Source organism: Mustela putorius, unplaced genomic scaffold (assembly GCF_011764305.1).
Source record: "Mustela putorius furo isolate JIRA1106 unplaced genomic scaffold, ASM1176430v1.1 tig00003909_pilon_pilon_pilon, whole genome shotgun sequence".
Taxonomy (NCBI): domain Eukaryota; kingdom Metazoa; phylum Chordata; class Mammalia; order Carnivora; family Mustelidae; genus Mustela; species Mustela putorius.
In genome coordinates this window covers 4,956,398-4,976,481 of record NW_025422057.1, presented here as the reverse complement: position 1 = coordinate 4,976,481, position 20,084 = coordinate 4,956,398, and the positions used below count along the sequence as shown (strand labels likewise).

Genomic DNA, 20,084 nt, shown 5'->3' with positions numbered 1-20,084 from the left:
TGCTTAGGGGTTCCCTGCTCCATCTCTCCTGTGTTCTATCTCAAATAAATGATTAAATACATCTTAGAAAAAAACGTTTTCACTTTTCTCTTTTTTTTTTTTTTTGGCTAATTTTGTTATGTAGGGCTAATGCCTGCTTTTAATGTCGTTCCGCTGATTAACTTTCATGTAAGATTCCTTTCACGTGGAGTTAGTAGATTTTCACATTTTCTCGTTTTTCCACTTGTCTCCTCCCCACCCCCACCTAAATTCGCCAAATTTGTAAAGCTGTTTACCTTGATAATCTTTCTAAAAGATTCAGTTTTGTTTTCCACATTGGTTCTTCTTTTGGGCTCTCTTACTGCATCGCTTCCTATTGTATTTAATTGCCCGTCTCCCCTTGGGACTGTGAGCCTCGGTGGGTGCGTGCAGACAGAAGAGCCCGGATGTCTAGAAAGGAGGCTCTGGCTTCAGTGGTTAGGGTGCCATGGAGACTGATCAGCATGTTTTACCGAGGCTCCACAAAGCGTCCGTGAACTCGGGAACTTGTTTCCCTGAAAATAATTCTGAAGGATTTCTACTGGACTTAAGTGTCCAATACATGCGTTTCCTTGTGTGAGGTCCTGAGGGGAGCACCCACGATCTATCTGTATGACCAGGGCCCTTGAGACATACAGTTTAGGAGGCAGGATGGCCATCTGGTCACAGTGCAGAGAATGAGATGTGCCCTCAGGGAGACAAGTCAAGGAGCTCCTGGGGACAAACGGAGCAGCGGTGACCCTGTGTAAGCCTCTGCAGTGGTCCTCAGGAACACAGTCTTCCATGAGATTGACAGTCTGTTTGCTATCAGAAAGAATCTGGAGGGAGGATGTTTATGACCAAAATTGAGATGTGGGTTCGCTGTGGCACCTCTGTATGAAGGTGCAAGTTTGCTAGTCAGTTTCAGAGGTGGGTTTTCCCAGACCGTGTTCATTTCATCTGTTCACGGGCATCCTAGAGCAGGCGCGTGACCTTCACAGGACCCGGCTGACCAGATGGCTTCAACCCTGGTCTGTGTATGGAAATCAAGGTAATTGGAGGTTGAATGATTTTTGTGTTTAGCTCAAGTGTATTTTAGCCATCTGTTTGATTTCGAGTTGGTGTATGTACTTGAAAAACCTCAAAAGTGCTTGTGAGAAACACGGGAACTTCTTAGGGACGTGTCTCCATGTTCACTCACTCATCTCAGCAGACTCTTGGTGTTTGGTTCTGCGGCAGCGTCTCTGGTCCCCACATTCGGGAGCAGCAAATCATCTGAAGATGTTCATCTACAACCTGGTTCACGAACAAGTGAACAAGCGTATGAGAAACAAACAAACGGTCTCTGAAATACAGAGAACAAACCGGTGGTTGCCAGAGGGGAGGAGGGTGCAGGGTGGGCGAAATTGATGATTTATTATAAAATAAATAACTCACGGGGAGGAAAAGCACAGCAGAGGGAATATTGTCCGTGATATTGTAATAATGTTGTCTGAGGACAGACGGTGACTACGCTTGCGGCGGGGATGGGGGGGCACTGAGTAATGTATGGGAGTGTCGAACCAGTGTATTGTACACCCAAAATTAAGCTAACATGGTATGTCAACTGTACTTCACAATGAATAATTAATAATAATAATAATAATTATTATTATTATTATAATAGAACCCTGCTTTATAACTGCCTATAGAAGTGAAATGTTGTATCATAGGGGCTCTTTGGAGTGTTGGAAAACATTTTGTGTTGATGGGAATGAGGACTTTTTTCTTTCTTGTAGAGATTTTTCCCACATTCAGTATAGGGCCTACTTTCTCTGACTTTGACATTTTATGGTCTTAGGAATTTATCAGGGAAATGTGTTTTGTTTATACTGACTATATTATGGGAAGTGTGGATAACTGTTTGGGGGGCTTTAAAATTTACCTCTATGTACTGGATTTTTAGTTATTATGAAATTAAACCAAAAGTGAAGCAGTGGGGGGCATTAAAATTGAAGTTTCAGAATCTGAATGTCTTGATTTCTTAAAAGGAATTTTGCCGTAATCTCTCTCTGGATAAGAATTAAGAAAAATATTTACATGTATTATATGCAAAGTATAACAGTTAAATTAGCCATAATTGAAAAGATGTAATACGCTGACAATAATTTGGAACTGTTTTAGGATTAAAAGTAGGATCCATTTATAAGAAAATGTTTTCATTTGGTTTTTGTAGTGGTAATTTGGTAAGTTCGGTATATTGCTTTGAAAGTGGGTGAGGAGGGTGAGGGCCCACTGCACCACGCGCATCGGTTTGAAGGTGCCTCTGGCCCTGCCTTACTTTATTGGAACATTTCAGCCTCGTGTTGACTGTTCCATCATTTGATGAAAGGCAGACGAAGCTCCTCCCTTGGACACACACATCGGGCCGCGAGGTCCTTGGCACCAGTGGCAGTGTTGCCGTTCTCCGTTGCACCTTTTCAGGGTCTGTTCTTCCTCAGCGGGCCTGTCCACTCTCGCCTCCCTTCCTCCTCTCTCTGAGAGGACTTAGATCTTCATTTCGTCTCTAAAACTAGAAACCAAGTCGCCAAAGGATATTCTGGTGTTCAGCGCACAGTGTCCTGGCTATCAGTTGTCTCATCGGGAGACGGATGTGCTTTGCTGTCGCAGGCTGCCGTGCCCTTCCCAGAGCCTCCGTGGGTGGTGGACATCGGGTGGCCCTTCCCCAGCCCTGGCCTGGGACAGAAGCGGAAGCCAGACACCTCTGAGGCTCCTGGCAGGGGCATCCTGCCCTCCTGGCGGGGACGCATCTTCTCCTGGGCAAGGCTGTACTCGGAGCCTGGTACTGTTCGGATCACTTCCACTATCGAGTTGCTGGCCCATCTCGGTTGTCACCCGCTTCGGCGATGCATGCTGAGTATCGAGCACCTGGTGATACAAATGCCACCTTCCCTGGGACATCCTGCTGTCCAGACCTCTCTGTCTCTTTGTCTCCTGCCAGCTTTGTCTTTGCTTGGGAGCTACTCTTCCCAGGAGCTCTTTCCTCTTCTGCCACCTGTTCTCCCCAGTTGTCACAGCCCAGGTGAGGCTCTGTGGTGAGGGGCCGGGGCCGGGCAGGTAGCCCTCTGGTTGTCTCGGTAATGGCCCCTGTGTGGTGACGGGACACCCTCCTGCTGGGCTGGTTCCATTTAGGACTGCCTTTTGAAGCAGGAAGAAATCCGTGGGGGAAGTGGCTGGAGTTGTCCCGTCGACGTGGTAGATGAGATGGCTGTGTTTCTAGCTGTCCCACAGGAGGAGGCTCAGATTGTGTTTCTTGATCCAGTCCTATTGGCTTTGTGGTTTGTGGAAATTAAAACCGCACTTGACTCTGTCCTGGCCTGACAGCACTGTGAGCTTACGTTTACTTTTGTTAATCCTCGAGAGTATTTCAGTCCCAGACTGGGACCCGCCTGTGTGCCTGGCAGCTAGCCAGCCGCCTCTGTGCCGTGGGATCCTTCCTCTTGCTTCTTTGGGCTCGGTGGAGGTGACCTGGGGTACTGAGCCCACTCTCTCTTTGATCTCAGTTTGGGATTATCTGCATCATCTTAATAAGGACGCAGCTGCAACCATGTTTCTCTGGTTCTCTGAGCATTTCTTAGGCCTGTTGGGACCAATCTCATGGAGAACTTCCTTAATTCTCCGTGTTAGCACTTTTTAATCACCAAGATAGCTCACAACGTAGAAAAACTCCTTTCACATTTTATGTTCTAGATCAAAGGAATTTCGTGTTTTGTATTTCTTATTACATTCCCGGTGATAATTAAAATCGAGGACTAGGTTTTGGGACGTTCTATGAATGGGAGCCCATTGCACCTTGCATCCCACACGCCCCCACTAACTAACCTTCTGGCTAACGTCCTGAAGATTGGAGCAGCCCTCGCTGCGTTAAGCAGGCGCCCTGGGAAACGAAGAAAATGGGTATGACGCTGTCCTCGGTGACCGAGTGCTAAATTAGCTGAACAACTGGATGGCAAGTAAATAGTTGAGCTCGTTGCCTCCTGATTCCGGGTTGGTTTGGTAGGGAGCAACTTTTCCGACTGTTTACATCCCGGAAATTTGATAACCTATTTGTATTACTTAAACTGCATATTTTGTAAGTGTTGTCAAAGCAAGGGAGTAATTTGTAACAGAAGCAGAGTATGTAGAAACTGTTCTCATAAAAGTGTTCTCTAAATTGCTTTGCTTGCAGCTATGGGCGCTGCTGTAAAGAATGGTTTCTCATATTGGATTTCTAAAGCCGCAGGAGTGGTCACAGAGCAGGCGAGGGACAGCGTGATGATTTAAGACTATTTAATGCCTCAGTTGTCATGAAATAGAAGAAAATAAACTCCAGTGGGCTGCTAGAACACATCACTACAATCTCTTAATGCCCCAAACTAGGAGGCTGATTTATCTCCTTTCTGTCTTATTAGATGGCAATCGGACGAAGAGAAATAAAGGGACAAGCAGAGCCAATGGCAGAAAATTAATCTGAAACGAGCGTGATTCAGAACAACACACTGTTCGAGTCAAGCTTGGACATAGTGCTCCTAGAGTACGTTTTATTTCTTGTGGTCACAGATACAGCGGAATGGGCATAAGAGTGAACCAGGAAGCCCTCTCCCCCGCTCTTCCCAGAATTTCTTATGCACAGCACTCCCCTGGAGATCTTACTAAAGTGCAGATTCAAATCAAGAAGATCTAGGAAGGGGCCTTGCACTCCTGCCTTTCCAGCAGGTTCCCAGGTGCTTTGAAGGCAGCGCTGCTCGAGGCCACAGTGGGAACGGTGCGCTCCTAACCTTCCTGTGCTGATGGCAAGCCAGCTGGCTGTCATCCTGTTCAGGGCACCCTCCCTGTGCACATGTGGGGACCAGGGAGCACCCTCCTCCTGCGGTCGGCACACTGTCCAGCGGGTTTGCCCTTCCTCCCGGAGACAGGCTTCCTGCGCCCCTGCAGTGAAGTCCGTTCCCGTCCTGTGTCCTCCCCAGTGAAGGGAAACAGGGTTCCCTGCCTATCACAGAGCAGCCCAGAATTTATTTGAGGGAATTAAAGTATCGCCTTCCAATCTCCCTCAGGCCTGAGTCAGCCTTGCTCCTGTCCTTGCGGTCCCCGGGCCTCATTTTAGTCCCTCTAGACGAGATGGTCTTGGTTTTCTCTGGATCTCTGGATGGGTCTTGCCGTTTTGCAGTTTGTGATGAGTGCGCAATCTTGTTTAATCTTGCCTGGTGCTTCTGGTACCCGCAGCAGACAACGCTTTCCTAATTTCACAGTGCAGAAAAAGACACCAGTTCACCTGCTGTTCACTCGCCTAGAGAGAGAGCCAGTGGAGGTCGGCCGTCACCAGCCTTTTGGTTCTACCCCAAAATCCATGGCTGAGAAGAACAAAGGAAGGTGCTGAGCCTTTCCTGTATCCTAAGCACGTGTTTTTTAGTTTTTGCTGTTTAAGAGAGAGAGGAAACAAGGAGAGGCAGAGGGAGGGGGAGAGTGAATCCCAAGCAGGCTCCGTGCCCAGCATGGGGCGACCCAGGGTTGGATCTCACGACCCCAAGATCACGACCTGAGCCAAAATCAAGAGTCAGACGCTTAACTGACTGAGCCACCCAGGTGCCCCCAACTGTGTGTTTTTTAATTAAAAAAAATAAATTTTTAATTGTGACATAGTACCTAGGACATAAAATGCCCCATCTGAAACATTTTTAAGTGTACAGTTCACTTGTGTTAAGAATATTAGCATTGTTGTGCCGAAGCTTTTTTTAATCTTATAAAACTGAAACTTTTTCTCCATTAAACACTAATTCCCCATTTTCTTCTTCTCTCCCGAGCCCCTGGTATCCACCATCCTACTTTCATTTTCTATGAATTCAGCTACTCTTGGAATCTCATGTAAGTGGTATCCTGCAGCATCTGTCCTTTTGTGGCCAGCTCATTTGGCAGAGTGTTGTACTGTCCCCAGCTTTAAGCATATTGGGGCAGGGTTCGGCGTTTCCTTCCTCTTGGAGACTGAATCATAGTCCATTGTGCGGATAGACCCTGTTTTGTCTAACCATGCTGCCGTGGATGGACCCTTGGGTTGCTTGCGTGTTTTGTCTGTCGTGAATAATGCCGCTGTGAACAGGAATGTGCCAATACCGTTTGTGAGCCTGCTGTTTAATTTTGAGAGGTATATCCCCAGAAGTTTATCCCCAGATACGCTTTATAAGGTATATAAGATACACCTTCCCCAGAAGGTGTATCCCCAGAAGGGAGACTGCTGAACAGTCGAATGGTCATTCTATTTTTAAGTTTTTGAGGAACAGCCCCTGTGTTTTTCGTAGCACCTGTGACATTTACATCCCCACCAGTGGTGCAAAGAGATTGCAATTTTTCTACAAGTGCTCACCAATGCTTGTTTTATTCCCTGTCCCCCATTTTTATAGTAGACATCCTTATGGGTACCTTATGCCATCCTTATGGGCATGAGGCGTGTTTTGTTTTGTTTTTTATTTAAATATATTGGCTTCCCATTATAATCCTCATGAAACGCCTCAGGCTGTGTTCTTTTTACAGATCAGGACTCTCTGGGGTGCTAACGAGTGTGTCCCAGGGACAGACGCAGGGATGGGTGGGGATGGAGCTGCCCCGCGGGTCCCTGTCCTTCTCCCCGTGGAGCATGTTGGCAGTGCTAGCCCCAGAAGGCCACCACACCCCAAACGGCCGAACAGGGCAGTCATCTATTGACTGTTCACGTCTCATTATTATTTTGGAGTCGAGATAGTGACCAACGATGTTTCCGAACATCTGATACGAGCAACGTTGATACGTTGATTTTCCGAACAACTGATACGTTTCCAGAGACGTTGTCAAATGGAGTATCTCCTCCTTGAGTCAATGAGCTCATTTCTCCTTGTCTGATGTTGTTGTGAGTTTGCTTAGGACCTAGTCATACCCCTCCAGAGGTCTCGATGCACGCCCCCTCTCCGTCCTGTCCAGCCTCCACTGCTCCGTCTCTCGCCTCCCTTCCCCCTCCTCACCCAGCTCTCTGGACCCCGCTGCGCTCTAGCTTCCCTCCGCAGATGCCAGCCAGCGCTCCTTCTTGAGACCATTCACCTGCGGGCAGAGGGACCCAATCTAGACTGGAATGGCCTGCCTGGCCACTCCAGGGACTCAGCTCCCAGGGGCTCCCACTGTGCAGTTCTGACTTTGCACATGCTTGCGCTCGATCCGGGTGTGTGTGTGTGTGTGTGTGTGATTTTTGTATAGCAGCTCCCTGTGATGTATGCAGTTGATTTGTTTGGTGAAGACTTTCTGTGTGCAACAGATTTTATGTGGTAGTTTTTGGAGCCTTGCACCCTTTAAGGAACAACTTTTCATGCCCACAGATACTGAAACTGGAAACATTTTTCTTGACTTGGGAGCATCTTGCATGCACCTGTTTTATTCTGTGGCTGGTGAGTCTGCTTGTGACCCGAGACTCCTTCAGGGACCTGGGCTATTGTACTGATGTACTGTTCTGCTATTTAGCGGAACCTAAAAACAAGACAGGGCAGGCCACAGAAATTCTTTCCTTTGGAGTAGGAGGGTGTAGAGTTGGTGAGATTGTGGGGACGTGTGTGTGTTTGCTTTGATTCACCATTTTTCTCATGTTGAGGTAAAGAAAGGGAAAAAAAGAATAACAAAGGGCCAAAGCCAACAGCCACTTGGAAATAAACGATGCTTCCTTGGAGTGGGTTCTGGGCGAGCTGTGGGTAAGCTTTACTTGCTAATTTCTTTCTTTTTTTTTAAATTTTATTTTATTTATTTATCTGTCAGACAGAGAGCACAAGCAAGGGGGTGGCAGGCAGGAGGAGAAGCAGGCCCGCTGCCGAGCAGAGAGCCCAATGCGGGACTCAGTCTCAGGACCCTGGGTTCATGACTGAGCTGCAGGCAGATGTTCAACTGACTGAGCTTCCCAGGTGTCCCTACCTGCTAATTTCTTTCTTTCTTCTTTCTTTCTTTCTTTCTTTCTTTCTTTCTTTCTTCCTTCCTTCCTTCCTTCCTTCCTTCCTTCAAGATTTTGTTTATTCATTTGAGGGAGAGAATGAGAGAGGACAGCGAGGTGTAGAAGGTCCGAGGGAGAAGCGGAGCCCTTGCTGAGCAGGGAGCCCGATGCAGGACCAGATCCCAGGACTCCAGTATCATGACCTGAGCCGAAGGCAGTCGCTCAACTGACTGAGCCCCCCAGGTGCCCATTACCTGGTAATTTGGGAGATGAGCATCACATTGGTCTTGGGGAAAGTCCAAAATTACTTTAGCAACTTCCGTTCTAAATGGGTTTCGTTCAGTTGTGACTTATTTTGAATGTTCTCTGGCTCCAAAGCTGCCATCTCTGTAAGGAATTTTGAATCCGTGTGTATATAGGCAAAGCCACACGTGTTGTGGTCTCTGTTAGGTTTCTGTTGAAAACTAGGAATCACGATGTGACTAAATGCCCTTGCTCTCAAACTGAGAGGAGCCCACCTGGGCCACAGAAGCATATGAGAGAGGCTGGTATTCACAGTCTCCCCAAGTTCCTTTTAGAAATGGCTGTGGGGGCAGGAATCTTGTCTGTCTGTCTGTCTCATGTGGAAGTTCCTTTATGTGTGAGCCCCAGCTCGGCTCCCCCTCCTAGGACTGGCCAACGGGCTCAGCACCGGCATTTACGAGCACACACACTGTAGGGCTGTGTGGTGTTTACAAAACTTGTGTTGTGTCTCTGCTTTGTGTGCTGGGGATTCAGAGATGGCCTAGTTGGGCTCTACCTTCAAAACACTTGCTGTTCAGATGGGCAGATGAACATAGGTAAACAGTGTAGACAGTTGTGGTTGTAAAACAGTGACTACATAGGATGTGAGCGGTGCCAGCCAAGATGCAAGTCCCCTGGTCCCCCCGGCTGGTCCTGGGCCAGCTCCTTTTCCCATATACCCCTTGGGGTTATCCGGATGGCACCGCAGAGAGCTGCCCTCCCCTCCATGAGAGGAAGGGAGTAAGTTGGTGTGGAATGTTGGCCAGGAAAAATAACATACACATACACATACACATAGGTATAGCAGGGGAAACCTGTCCATAGTCTCTAAAAATAGATGTGGAAGGGTCTTCGGGAATGAACCTGTTATGGGATGAATTATGTACTCTCCTCCCGAATTCCTTGGTTGAAATCCTCATCCCCAGTACCTCCAGAATGTGACAGTATTTGGACATAAGGCCTTTATAATGATAATTAAAGTTAGAACGAGATCATTAGAATGAACCCTCTTACTAAGAATTCGGGGGAGAGGCAAATGACAGACTCTGCTGATGCCACGGTAGGACCCCGCGATACTGGTTAGAAGGTGGGAGGCACTATGGGATTCTTGGTTTGGAACTCCGCATCATGTTTAGAGAAAGGAAAAACCATTGTGTTCTGTTTGGTTTTGTTCTTTGGTTCATTTTGAATAGAGCATTAAAACCAAAAAGCTTTGCTTCCTTTCTTATCTCTTTTTCATATTTGGAAGTACTGTGTCTGTGTTATTATTTTTGTGACACCTCGGGCCTTTTTTTTTGGACTATGGGTGATTTGAGCGGAGAAGGATGACTTTTAGCTTCAAAGGACAATGGTAACAAGATAACTGAGGGTGAGCCTGGGACATAGCATCATCCTTCAGAGAAGCCAAAGCAGAAGTGGGGAGCTGCTCTCCGTCCGCAGCTCACCCCTGCCCCAGCCCTGCTCCCGTGCACCTGTGCGGCTCACGGGCGGAAGGACTTGGGAATAGCTCCCCTCCAGCTCCACGGCCCCCTGGCCAAGAGCAAAGACCCTGCCCACCCCCAGCTAGGCCATGAGAAACACATCAGCATGGAGCATAGAAATTCCCCTTAAATAAGGAAGCGTTGCACTTCCATCTTGTTCGCTGCTGTCATTAGCTAAAATGAGCCGATGCTTCTGTGTACATTCTTGTATCCTTTCCTGGATGATTTCCCAACACTTGACAGACCTTAGTAAAGCTATTTTGAGACTTTGCTGACAGTTTTTCTGGGCCCACACTATGTGTTTCAGCCATTTCAGTCTTAACTCTGTGACCTCATTAAATGTGTATTTTTGTATAAGCCTGTGGGTACGGGTGCAGTAACACGCGCCGAGTTCTTAGTCAAGAATCCCAAGTTAAAAACAACCCTGCTCTTTTTCTGAGCTCTCTGTGTGTCCGCGTTTTGGCCAGGAGAGAAAGGCTTCGTCCACTACAGCCTTTTACAAAAAAAGAAGCATTAAAACGGTGTTGGGTTTTTTTTCCTCGAAAATTTCATATAACGTGGCATCTTTTGATTTGTTGAAGTCATGCAGACTTCCCACTCTTGAGTTGCTTGCCGTGTTCACAGAGATGTTCTCAAACATCCAACCCCGGACCCAGGTGTCCTGCTGCACACACAGGGCACAGCTCCTCTGATCACCTGCCGTGACGAATGATTAAGGAATTGACGGAGCCATCCTGAGAGCACATGTGGCCGGAGCAGGCGCTGTGGGTTCTAGATCTGATCCCCTCATTGGTCCTTCCAGGAAGGTCATTCTCTAGCGTCTCCTCGTGCTGCGGCTTCCTGGAGCCATCTCATGGGGTTCGGTCAGTGGAGGGAATGAATTTGGCGGGCCTTGGAAATCTTGCACTGAGCCTTGCAAACTTTGGAACTTGCCTGCATATTCGGGGCTCACATGCAACTGGGGGCACCTTTCCTGCTTTGTGTGTTACCGGAGGACCCTGAGAGTTCTTCCGTCGACACCCCAAAGTGTCCACCTTGCTGGGATGGGCTGCTATTCCAGCCCCACTCCGCTCGGCCTCGGCTGTGCTCAAGTGGTCTTGGAGCCAGTAGACTGAAGGCAACAGAGTGTCTTGTGTGCCGCATGACTGGGCCACAGACCCTGCTCAGCGGTTACTCACCTTCCCTTTTCCCACCTTAATGTAGAAATGTATATAAGGACACAACTGGAAAGTGACGTGCTCTGTGCAACGACTTTCGGATCAAGTGAGCGAGCTTAGGGATCATTTTCATGGCAATGCATGTTTATTCTTGTTCCGTTCGAGGGTTCACTGCATGCCTGCTAAGGGCCATGCGGTGTGCTAGCTGCTGGGGGGTAAATGTGAGCGAAAGCAGATGCGGAGTCTGCTGTCAGGGAGCCGAGAATCCCAGGGGAGATGCGGGACATTGCTCAGACTGCCAAAGGAGAAAACCTAGACTGGCAGACGCGACCCTCTCACTCCATCGGGAGGCACATGGATCTGTGCAGTGCGTCATGAGGGACGAGTGGGTCTGTGAAGGCTCGAAACGGAAGCCTGGAAGCTGCTGGCCAGGAGGAGTTTCAAGGCAGGAAGCGGAAGCCCTGCAGGGAGAGGGAACAGCATTTGCGAAGTCCCTGCAAATGGGAAGCACTGAATAAAGGTCAGTGGGGCCTAGCGCTGTGTTCAGCCTACGAGTTGAGGTCACAGAGCAAGCCCCAAGGCCGCCTTCCATAAACACCTTCCCTCCCTACACCTTCCAGCTGGGATGAAACTTACCGAGCTTTGGACTCAAGATGGTGGCCTCGTCACAGTTGAGAAGGTGTGACTACATACCTACGTTGGTGCCTGGCCCTTTGTAGACATGGGCATCTAATGCTGAATGTTCCCTTCGTGGAGGTGGCCTGCTGTTGGGCAAGGGCTCAGACGATCCGCTAGCAAGCGGACGACGAGACCGCGCAGTGTCGATGACAGGGAAGCAGACACGGCCGGGGCTGGGGAGCGCTTGGTGGCTGTGGGGCTCCCGCAGGGAGGTCGGGAATTGCTTCGCGGGAGGGAGGGAACGGACCCTCCTCCACCAGAGACGGGGGTGCTGTGCGGCCTTGCCAGGGGTTCCCCTCTCGGGCTTGCGCCCACCTGCCTCCTCTCCACCCGCAGAACTGAAGCTTCCCCAAGGACGACGGAGGGGAGGGAAGGGAACTAAGAAACAAGAAGGGATGAAACTGACAGAGATCGCCAAAGCATGTGGCGCGAACGCTGATCACATCAGTAAGAAGATTGTTTCCATCCCTGATTTGCTTTTCCTTTAAATAGGACATTCAGTCATAGCTTCACCATAAAATTGATTTATTGTGTGGAAATAATTTCCGTAGCAGGGGAACTAATTTGATTGTGTAGCATAAAGAAAATGTATGTGGGACAATCGGGAAGAATAGAGCCAAAATGAATCCAATATATTTTAATCTCCGCAATACAGATTATATTTTCAATTAAGAAGCTCAACTTGTGTGTGTTCGGCTGGCGGGAGCTTCCCGGAGCACTTTGTGTGTGTGTTTATGGGGAATAAGTCACTCAGCGTTAAGAAGGTAGACGATCATTAGCCCATGATCACCCAGTTGCTTCCGCTAATAGCAGAGTCAATGCGTACCGTCGCCAGGCCGCATCTCGGTGGTAAAAAGTGGAGTAGCGTGGAAAATGAAACTGTCGTGTTGCTGAATGTGACACGGCTCGGCAGAACGAAGGGATCCTCCCTCCCGTCCCCTTCAGCCCAAGCAATGCTTGGGTCCCTGTAATCCTGGTCGGGTGGCAGGCGGCCTTCAGATCACCACCACCAGGCTCTCCGGAGCAGAGCCGAGCAGAGCATGGCCTTGGGTCTGTACAGCTTTATTAATTATGTCTAAGGAACATGGACTTGGGAGCAGACAGACTTTCATCTTGGCACCATGGCTTGCTTGGTTCCTCTCCGCCCTTGGTGTTGCTCCTCACCTCCCAGCTCTGGGGGCTCCTCAGCGAAGGGGAAGTGAGGGTACCAGCCTGTCCCCTTGTCTCGGGTCTCATTTAATCTGAAGTCAAACCCACGAGGTGGAGCCACCGTCATTCCTGTTTTACAGGCGGTGGAGTCGGGCCTTTTGTTCAAGAGTCGACGAGCCAACAGCCAGCATCCTTCTGCGCCTTGCCCGTGCGCCCAGTTCCTCGTCAGCTCCCGTCTGCTGCTGCCTCCCGGTTCCCATCTGCTGAGCCAGAGGGTTCCTGCCCCTGCAGACCCGCACTTTGACGGACTTCCTCCCCTCTTTAGCACAGAGACATAGGATTAGGAGAAGTGCAGGGAAGAAATAAAGGGGTCATTTAAACAGAGAGAGAGAGAGGGAGAGAGAGAGAGAGGGAGGGAATCTGGCAGGAAGAGCAGAGGCAGATGTGGAGTTCGTGGGTTTTTTGTTTGTTTTTTTTTTTTAAATCTATTTCGGGCCTTTCCAGAAGGCTGGCTGGGAAGGCTGGGGCTGTGGACACACAGGGGCTGGTGCAGCCAGAGCACAGTTGTGTAAGTGTGCGAGATGCTCAAGGCTCCCTCCTGCGCGGCCACGTGGCTGCGATCCCATGGGGTTTGATAGCATCAAACCGGACACCATGGAGCCGGATGAAGGACGGGAAACAAGGTCAGAGCCGCGAGTGGGGCTCGGGGCCTGACCCAGAGGCCAAATGAGGACGTTGCTCAAGGTGGAGGGTGTGAGCAGCAGGGGTGAGGAGGCCGACATCGGGACACACACGGGCCGCAGGACGCACACGGGCTGCTCAGCCAAAGGGAGGAGAACCAAGATGTCAGGTGCCAGGTTCAAACTCTGGCCTCCCCAGTGCCTTTGGGCATTCAGTAGTTCTGGGACTGTTCGTGGAGCTGCCCCTGCTGGGGTGCAAGTGAGTCAGCCCCAGGCCCCGCCAGTAGGAACCTCTCCCCTCTTTTCCTCTCCCTCTGTCCCCTCCCCGCCAGCCCTTCCCCTTGTCACCTGTCTCCCCTGCTCTCCCCTCCCCTCTCGCCCCTCCTCATCCCTCCCTCCCTCCTCTCCCTGCCCTCCCAGCCTCTTAGGTCCTCTCTCGCCTCCTCACACGCCTCACACATGCGCCTCCCTCACAAGTTCTTCCTCTTCCGCCCAGAACAACTGCTGGGGTTCCCCAAGTCTCTATGCTTGGCCGGCCTGCCTTTCTTTCTTTCTTTCTTTCTTTCTTTCTTTCTTCTCTGCTTACTCTCACATCTCTCTTCCTTGGACGCTCATCTGTCCTCCAGGATTGGTTTATATGTGCGCTCATAGCCTGTTCCAAATATACATCCCCCCTTTGACCTTTTCTCTGATCTCAGGCCTTGCTGACATTTGGGGGACCAAAGCCTGAAGCCAGGGTCTAACTCCTGCAGGGGCCCTCTGAGAGCAGTGCGCACCTCCCTAAACACCGCGGACATGGTGCCCAACCTTCGTCTTGGTGCACCGTGTCATCGTGCTCCCCGACCCCACATCCAGCCCATCACCCCTTCTGGACCCGCTCCGGCCCGGCACAGTGTGGGCACTCAGTCCTGATAAAGAATGAGTGGGCGAGAGCGGGACAGTGGGCAGTGGGCCCAAACATAATTTTCTAAGCCATGGGTTGGCAAAGCATCATCTCTGGGCCAGAGTGGTCCTGCCACCGGTGGTGGTGGATGTTTGCGACTCTCAAGCTTAGTTGTTACATTTTCAAATGGTTGAAAACAAAAAGTCAAAGGAAGAATGCTATTTCATGACACACACAAATTATATGGAGGTCAGATTTCAGTGTCCATAAATAAAGTTTTATTGGCACCTAGCCATTTCCCTGCTCATTTGATTTTTGCCTTTGGTTCTTTTTGCTAAAACAGCAGATTCAGATAATTGCAGTCGAGACCATATGGCCCACAAAGCCTAACTTATTTACTGTTTGCTCTCAACTGAACAAGGTTGCTGATCCCTGGTCTGAACCGTTTAGCGTGTAACACACCGTGTCAATAACAGACACAGTTATTCACATGCTGTCAACAATGATTAATCTTTTAAAAAATCAATAATCAATCAATAATTCTGATATTAACCGGGGACCTATTATGTAGGAGGTGGGATGAAGGGCCCAGAAAGTGGCTTCCATGTGGATTCTGGCTTCTGGGAGATAGGACCGTTCCCATGGAAGGGAGAGTGAAAAACACCAGCCTCGGGAAGTAATGCAGGTGGCGGCAGCAGGAGCGATACGCCGTATTGATACACTGGATCAATGCAGGTGTTGTGGTTGCCAGGTCCTTTGATTATCATTGCGGGAGGCAGAATATAAGTTCCCTGGAGGTGTCCGGATCCTCACCCCTGGATCCTGGGACTGCGTCGTGCTACTTGGTGAGGGGCTGTTCATTACAGATGCAGATGGATGTGAGAAGCCAGGAAAGGCAAAAAGATGGAAGCCTCTGGAGCCTTCTCTAGATCCTCCAGAAAGCGTGCCTCTCTTCTAACCCTTGAACTTTAGCCCAGGGAGACCCGTTCTGGATGTCCAGCCACCAGAGCTGTAAGACCATGCATTTGGGTTGTTTGAAGCCGCTGATAGTAATGTGTACACTCGGGAATATTATATTTGAATTTCCTACTTAAAAACACACGAAGTGCCGGGACTCCTTCTGGTCTCCTTCTGTCGGTCACCCGTCGGCTTGGCTCTCCCTGTCCTTGGCCTTCCCTCTTTCCAAGCTGGGTCAGGCAGGGTCTGGGATTCCAGGTGCTGGCTGTCTGTGACCCCGAGAAGAAAATCAGCACAAAGCTGGAGGGCTGCAGAGTTCCCTTGTTGTAACTTGACATTGGTGAACTTTGTTGTAAGTGGCAGTGCATAAAGATTTTCTTTACCTCAGTGTAAAAAGTCATTAGGCTCGTTGCAGTTCTAATGGTTCTTAACACCTTGGGCAGGTGGGACCACTCGGTGTTTATTCTGCTGTCCCCCCAGTTCTGGAAAAGGCTCTGCTCTTCTCTGTGGAGCTCCCTGGCCCCCTGGGGCCCTCTGTTCCCATTGGCAGTGTCCTGCCCATGGCCCCAGGGAAGGGTCTGTTAGAGCCCATGCTCCAGCCCTTGATGAGGGCTTCCCTGGTGTGCTCACAGCCCACGTCTCATATTCTGGGTGCTCCACATGTCACTGGGTCACCCCATGTCACAGCCCCAGGAACCCCAAAGACTAATCCAATGAAACACTTAACTTACAGGGTGAACAGCAGACACTTCCATAGGTAGAAGATCCAGCTTTCCTAAGTCCCTTTGCTCCAAGCCTGTGGGCGTAAACGGTATGGGGGGTGGGGGTAACATGGTGTCCACGCAGGCTTTCCTGATAGCCTTCTGGAGCTGGGCAGCGCACCCCACGCACAGCTCACCTGGACAGCAGCGGCTGCACCCAGGGCTAGGCCGTGTGCTGCTGCTTCATGTGATGGGCCACTCCTGCGTCCTGGGAAGACTAGAGGCATGGCCTTGGTCTGCAGCCACTCTGCCAAATGAGTGTGACGATGCCCGAGGTGTCCGCTGCCATGAGCGCTCTTGCCCCTCACCCGCTTCCCTGGCCTCCCCACAAGGTCCCCTGCGGTGGGGGTGTCCCGTCCACGGGTGCTTGGTGCTGGAGCGATGTGCCCGTAGTTCCTTTCAGCCCAATATGCACACGCGAAGGCAGCTGCGTGCACTGGTTTTCCTGACGTATCTTCCCTCACCCACTTTGTGATCTATAGAAGGTGCTCCTGTGGTGACCCCAGGCAGCTCAGTCAGATTTCAGGGGGCTTCTGGGTGAGGGATCTGGACACCTGCCGCCACCCTCACACCTTGTGGCCGGCGTGCCTTGCCTGGGGACAAGGACGGGCAGCAACTTGGCTTTTGCCAGCTGCTCTGTGCCTTCCCGCTGGGCAGCCAGAGCCAGCCTCCTGCACCCTTCGAATGCCACCTGTCCGACGCAGAGAGCAAACGGGGGCGCGGGGGTGCCCCTCGCCTGCCAGGCCCCTGCCAGCGTTGCTTGATGCGTCCACTCCCGTCCTTGTGCCGGGTGAGCAGGAGCCTGCTCTTCCCCTCCCGTGCACTTCAGCCCTCAGCCCATGTCCACTGTTTCCCTTGCTGCTGGGTGGTGTCAAGGTCAATTGTGAAGTCAGCCACTGCACGTCTGACTTCCGAGCAGTCCCTCCAAGGCTAGGTGTTGCAGCAGAGGTGAAGGGAGCTGCTTGCATGAAGCTGCTTTTTGGTTCTTGAGGAGGCGGGAGGGGTCCAGAGCTTCATCCTGTGTTGTCACGGGATCTGGAAACAGCCGAAAAGAAAGGCCCTCAAGGCCATCGAGAAGTGTAATGGAGAGGCTGAGAGTAGACGCTTGTGGGAAGGGAATTCGCCTTCTGATGCCTTCAGCCCATGACTCTGAAATGACAATGGGACGGGCTGAGCAGAAATAACCCATCTCAGATTCAGTTGACAAGCTAGCACCAGCCGCATCTCCTGGGAAACGGGAGGCGGCCCTGTCATCTGCCTGTCATCTCATATTGCCCTTAATTGGGCATTCACGAAGCAGCACGCCAATATTAGAATTCAGAAGTGCCCGGAAGGTTGGTTTCCTAAGGGGCAGCTTGAGAAGATGCACCTGTCTGGCCCCCAGCTGAGGCGATGTGTGCGCCTCTTGTCCCGTGCATAGCCCATTTTACAGATGTGGCAGCTCAAGTCCAGTCCAGCCCCAAGACATACCTCTGCAAGGGGCCAAGCCACACTGTTAGGAACTGACCCAAGGCGAGTCTTAGTGCTGTTTTGGGTTTTTACTTTTTCTTTTTCTTTCGATATTCTTAGTCGTTCCTCATTAAAAATGGGAAAGTTACCTGTTCTCTTTGCTACCAGCTTAAAATGAAGGCAAGTCTCAGGCCAAAGGCAGCCACACAGACAGTTAAAAGACAGTTCTTCACCAGCTGGTACAATCATGAAGCCCCAGTTCCCTGTAATTTTCGGTGCTGAGCAAGTATTCTGGAAGCAAAATTCACTGAAGCTTGTAGTCATCATCCGGCCACTAGGATCCTCAAACCAGTGACAGGAACTAGAGCACAGGCTCCAGCTTTAGGCCCTGTCCCTTGAGTCCAGGCTTCTTAGAACCGTAGGGGAGAGGCCCTAACATATTTCAGTTTGTCCACATACCTTACATGGCATTGGTTTCAAGTGGGAGAGCCCATTTCTGTTACCCATTACACTCATTAAGAAGGCCCAAATTTGGGGCACCTGGGTGGCTCAGTGGGTTAAAGCCTCTGCCTTCAGCTCAGATCATGATCTCAGGGTCCTGGGATCGAGCCCCTCATCGGACTCTGCTCAGCGGGCTGCTTGCTTCCTCCTCTCTCTGCCTACTTGTGGTCTTTCTCTCTCTGTGTCAAGTAAATAAAATCTTTGGGAAAAAAAAAAAGGCCCAAATTTCAAAAAGAGTAATTTCTAACCATTAATATTCTTGTGTTTCTGCTTTTGATCAAATAGGAGAGCCAAAGCACTCCTGTGGAAAGTGGTTTTCCTATGGAGGGCTAGGCCAGCTGATGACTACACTGTATCCCTAAAGTTTGTGCTCGCTGTTGAAGTACTTGAGAGTGATTCGCAGGCCTCCTAACCCTTGGTGCTCACCATTTGCAGGAGCTGTTCTAGATGCTGCACACATTTCATCTCACTGAATCTTTACCACCAAACCAGTAAATGTACTCTTAATACCCATTTCACAGAAGCGGGAAAGGCAGAAACCCGCTCAAGGTCTCCAGAGCTGGTCAGTGGTAGAGCCTAGATTTCTTCTCAGGCTCTTCATTCCCTTGCTCCTGCTGTCTGTGCATGCTCAGCTGCCCCCAACACCGAACGAGGCCCAGTTGTCACTCTGGGGCTTCTGTTGTGGGGAAATAACTTCGGCCAAGGTCTTGGAGATGCTGACTTTTCTATCCAGGAAAGAATAAACCAGACCAAATGGCCTTAGTAGTGAAAGGAATTGATTTTAATTTAAAAAGTAGGGAAGGGTTAATTAGAGAAACTGTTGTTAGAGGTAGGACTAGGTAGTAATACCTGTTCTCCTTGAGTATTATTTGACTGAGTAATGGACCACATTCTCGTCTTGGTGGGCTGTGCCTTCTGTGTTGCAGCATATAAACAAATGCGTGTGGCTGTGTACTAATAAAACTTTATTTGCAGAAACAGGCAGCAGGCCAGACTTGGCCCAGAGGCTATAATTTGCCCATCTCCGAGATAGAGTGCTGTTGAACATTGGGTAGGATACTGTTCAATTTTATATGTCCCTGTTGGGGGTTATAGCACAGGTATGGAAGATGTGGTTTCATTATTTAGTGTGCAGGACCACACTCCGCTCAGTAAAGAGACAGCCTCGTCTCTTTCATGTGGATCAGAGGAATTATGTAAATGTGAGGGACTATTTAGGTGCATATTAGGGACTGTATGGGGAAGAAAATCATTATTCGGTTCTTGAGCCCTTCACAATCTGAGTTGCTACACTGAATCCGGTGAACAGATGAGCTTGGCATCAGATGACATCACGAGCTTCGAATAAGGTTATACCTGTTAATAGAAAGTGTCACTCAGTGGATTGCAGACAAGTGGCCTCCTGAAACTGCACTTCATTCTCACAAGACCTGGTTCAGGTTTGTATTTCTAGCTCTGTCTTCTACCCTCCCCTTCCCTATACGTCTTTCACCTTGTCACAAATACTCAGAACAGCACAGGGGCCACCGAAGGCAAGAATTACGTGATGACAGCCTGTCCTTCTGGGCTTAGTCTCAGGCTGCAAGAAAGTGGGAGTAGGGCCCAGGAAAACCAGTCTGATTCTGAGGTTTGTGGCCCTAAGGGATCAGTGAGGGTCTTCAGGGCCCTCCTCCTTCGAGGATGTCGGTGTGGGTGGAGCCATGAATAGCACGCCTTGTCCGTCCTATGGTTTTGTTATGGACAAAGGGTCCTGCAGGTATCATGAACAGTAATAATTAGCCTTAGATAGGAGTTATCCAGGAGGGCCTTGTGTAATCATGAGAGCTCTTTGAAAAGAAAGAGTTTCTCTGGCTTGCAGTAAAAGAAAGAAGCAAGGAATTTGAAGCAGGAGAAGCACACCACATGCCCTTGCTGATTTGAAGATGGAGGGACCGTGGGAGAAGGAATGCAGGCAGCCCCTCAGAGCAGACAGTGGATCCCAGCTGAGAGTCAGCGAGGAGACAAGGAGCTCGCACGCACAGGGACCTCAGACCACAAGGATGGCTTCTGCCTGCAACCTGGATGAGCTGGGGAGACAGGAGCCGTGGATCAGAACGCAGCCTGGTCCACACCTTCACCTGGGCCCTCTGTGAGCTTTAGCAGAAAACCCTGCTGA

General features: G+C 50.0%; 1 protein-coding gene across 3 annotated transcripts in view; it reads left to right on the top strand.

Annotated features, from left to right (window-relative positions):
* The window catches only part of DOCK1 (dedicator of cytokinesis 1), a 497,269-nt gene that overhangs the window by 360,501 nt on the left and 116,684 nt on the right, over positions 1-20,084 (top strand). Inside the window, exon 30 of one of the 3 annotated variants that reach the window (XM_045068858.1) lies at positions 12,839-12,980. The exons of the other annotated variants lie outside the window; for them this stretch is intronic. Coding sequence (XP_044924793.1) covers positions 12,839-12,965 — 127 coding nt within the window. The 3' untranslated portion in view covers positions 12,966-12,980. Of the gene's footprint in view, positions 1-12,838; positions 12,981-20,084 lie in introns of those variants that run through there. 3 annotated transcript variants of the gene reach the window in all.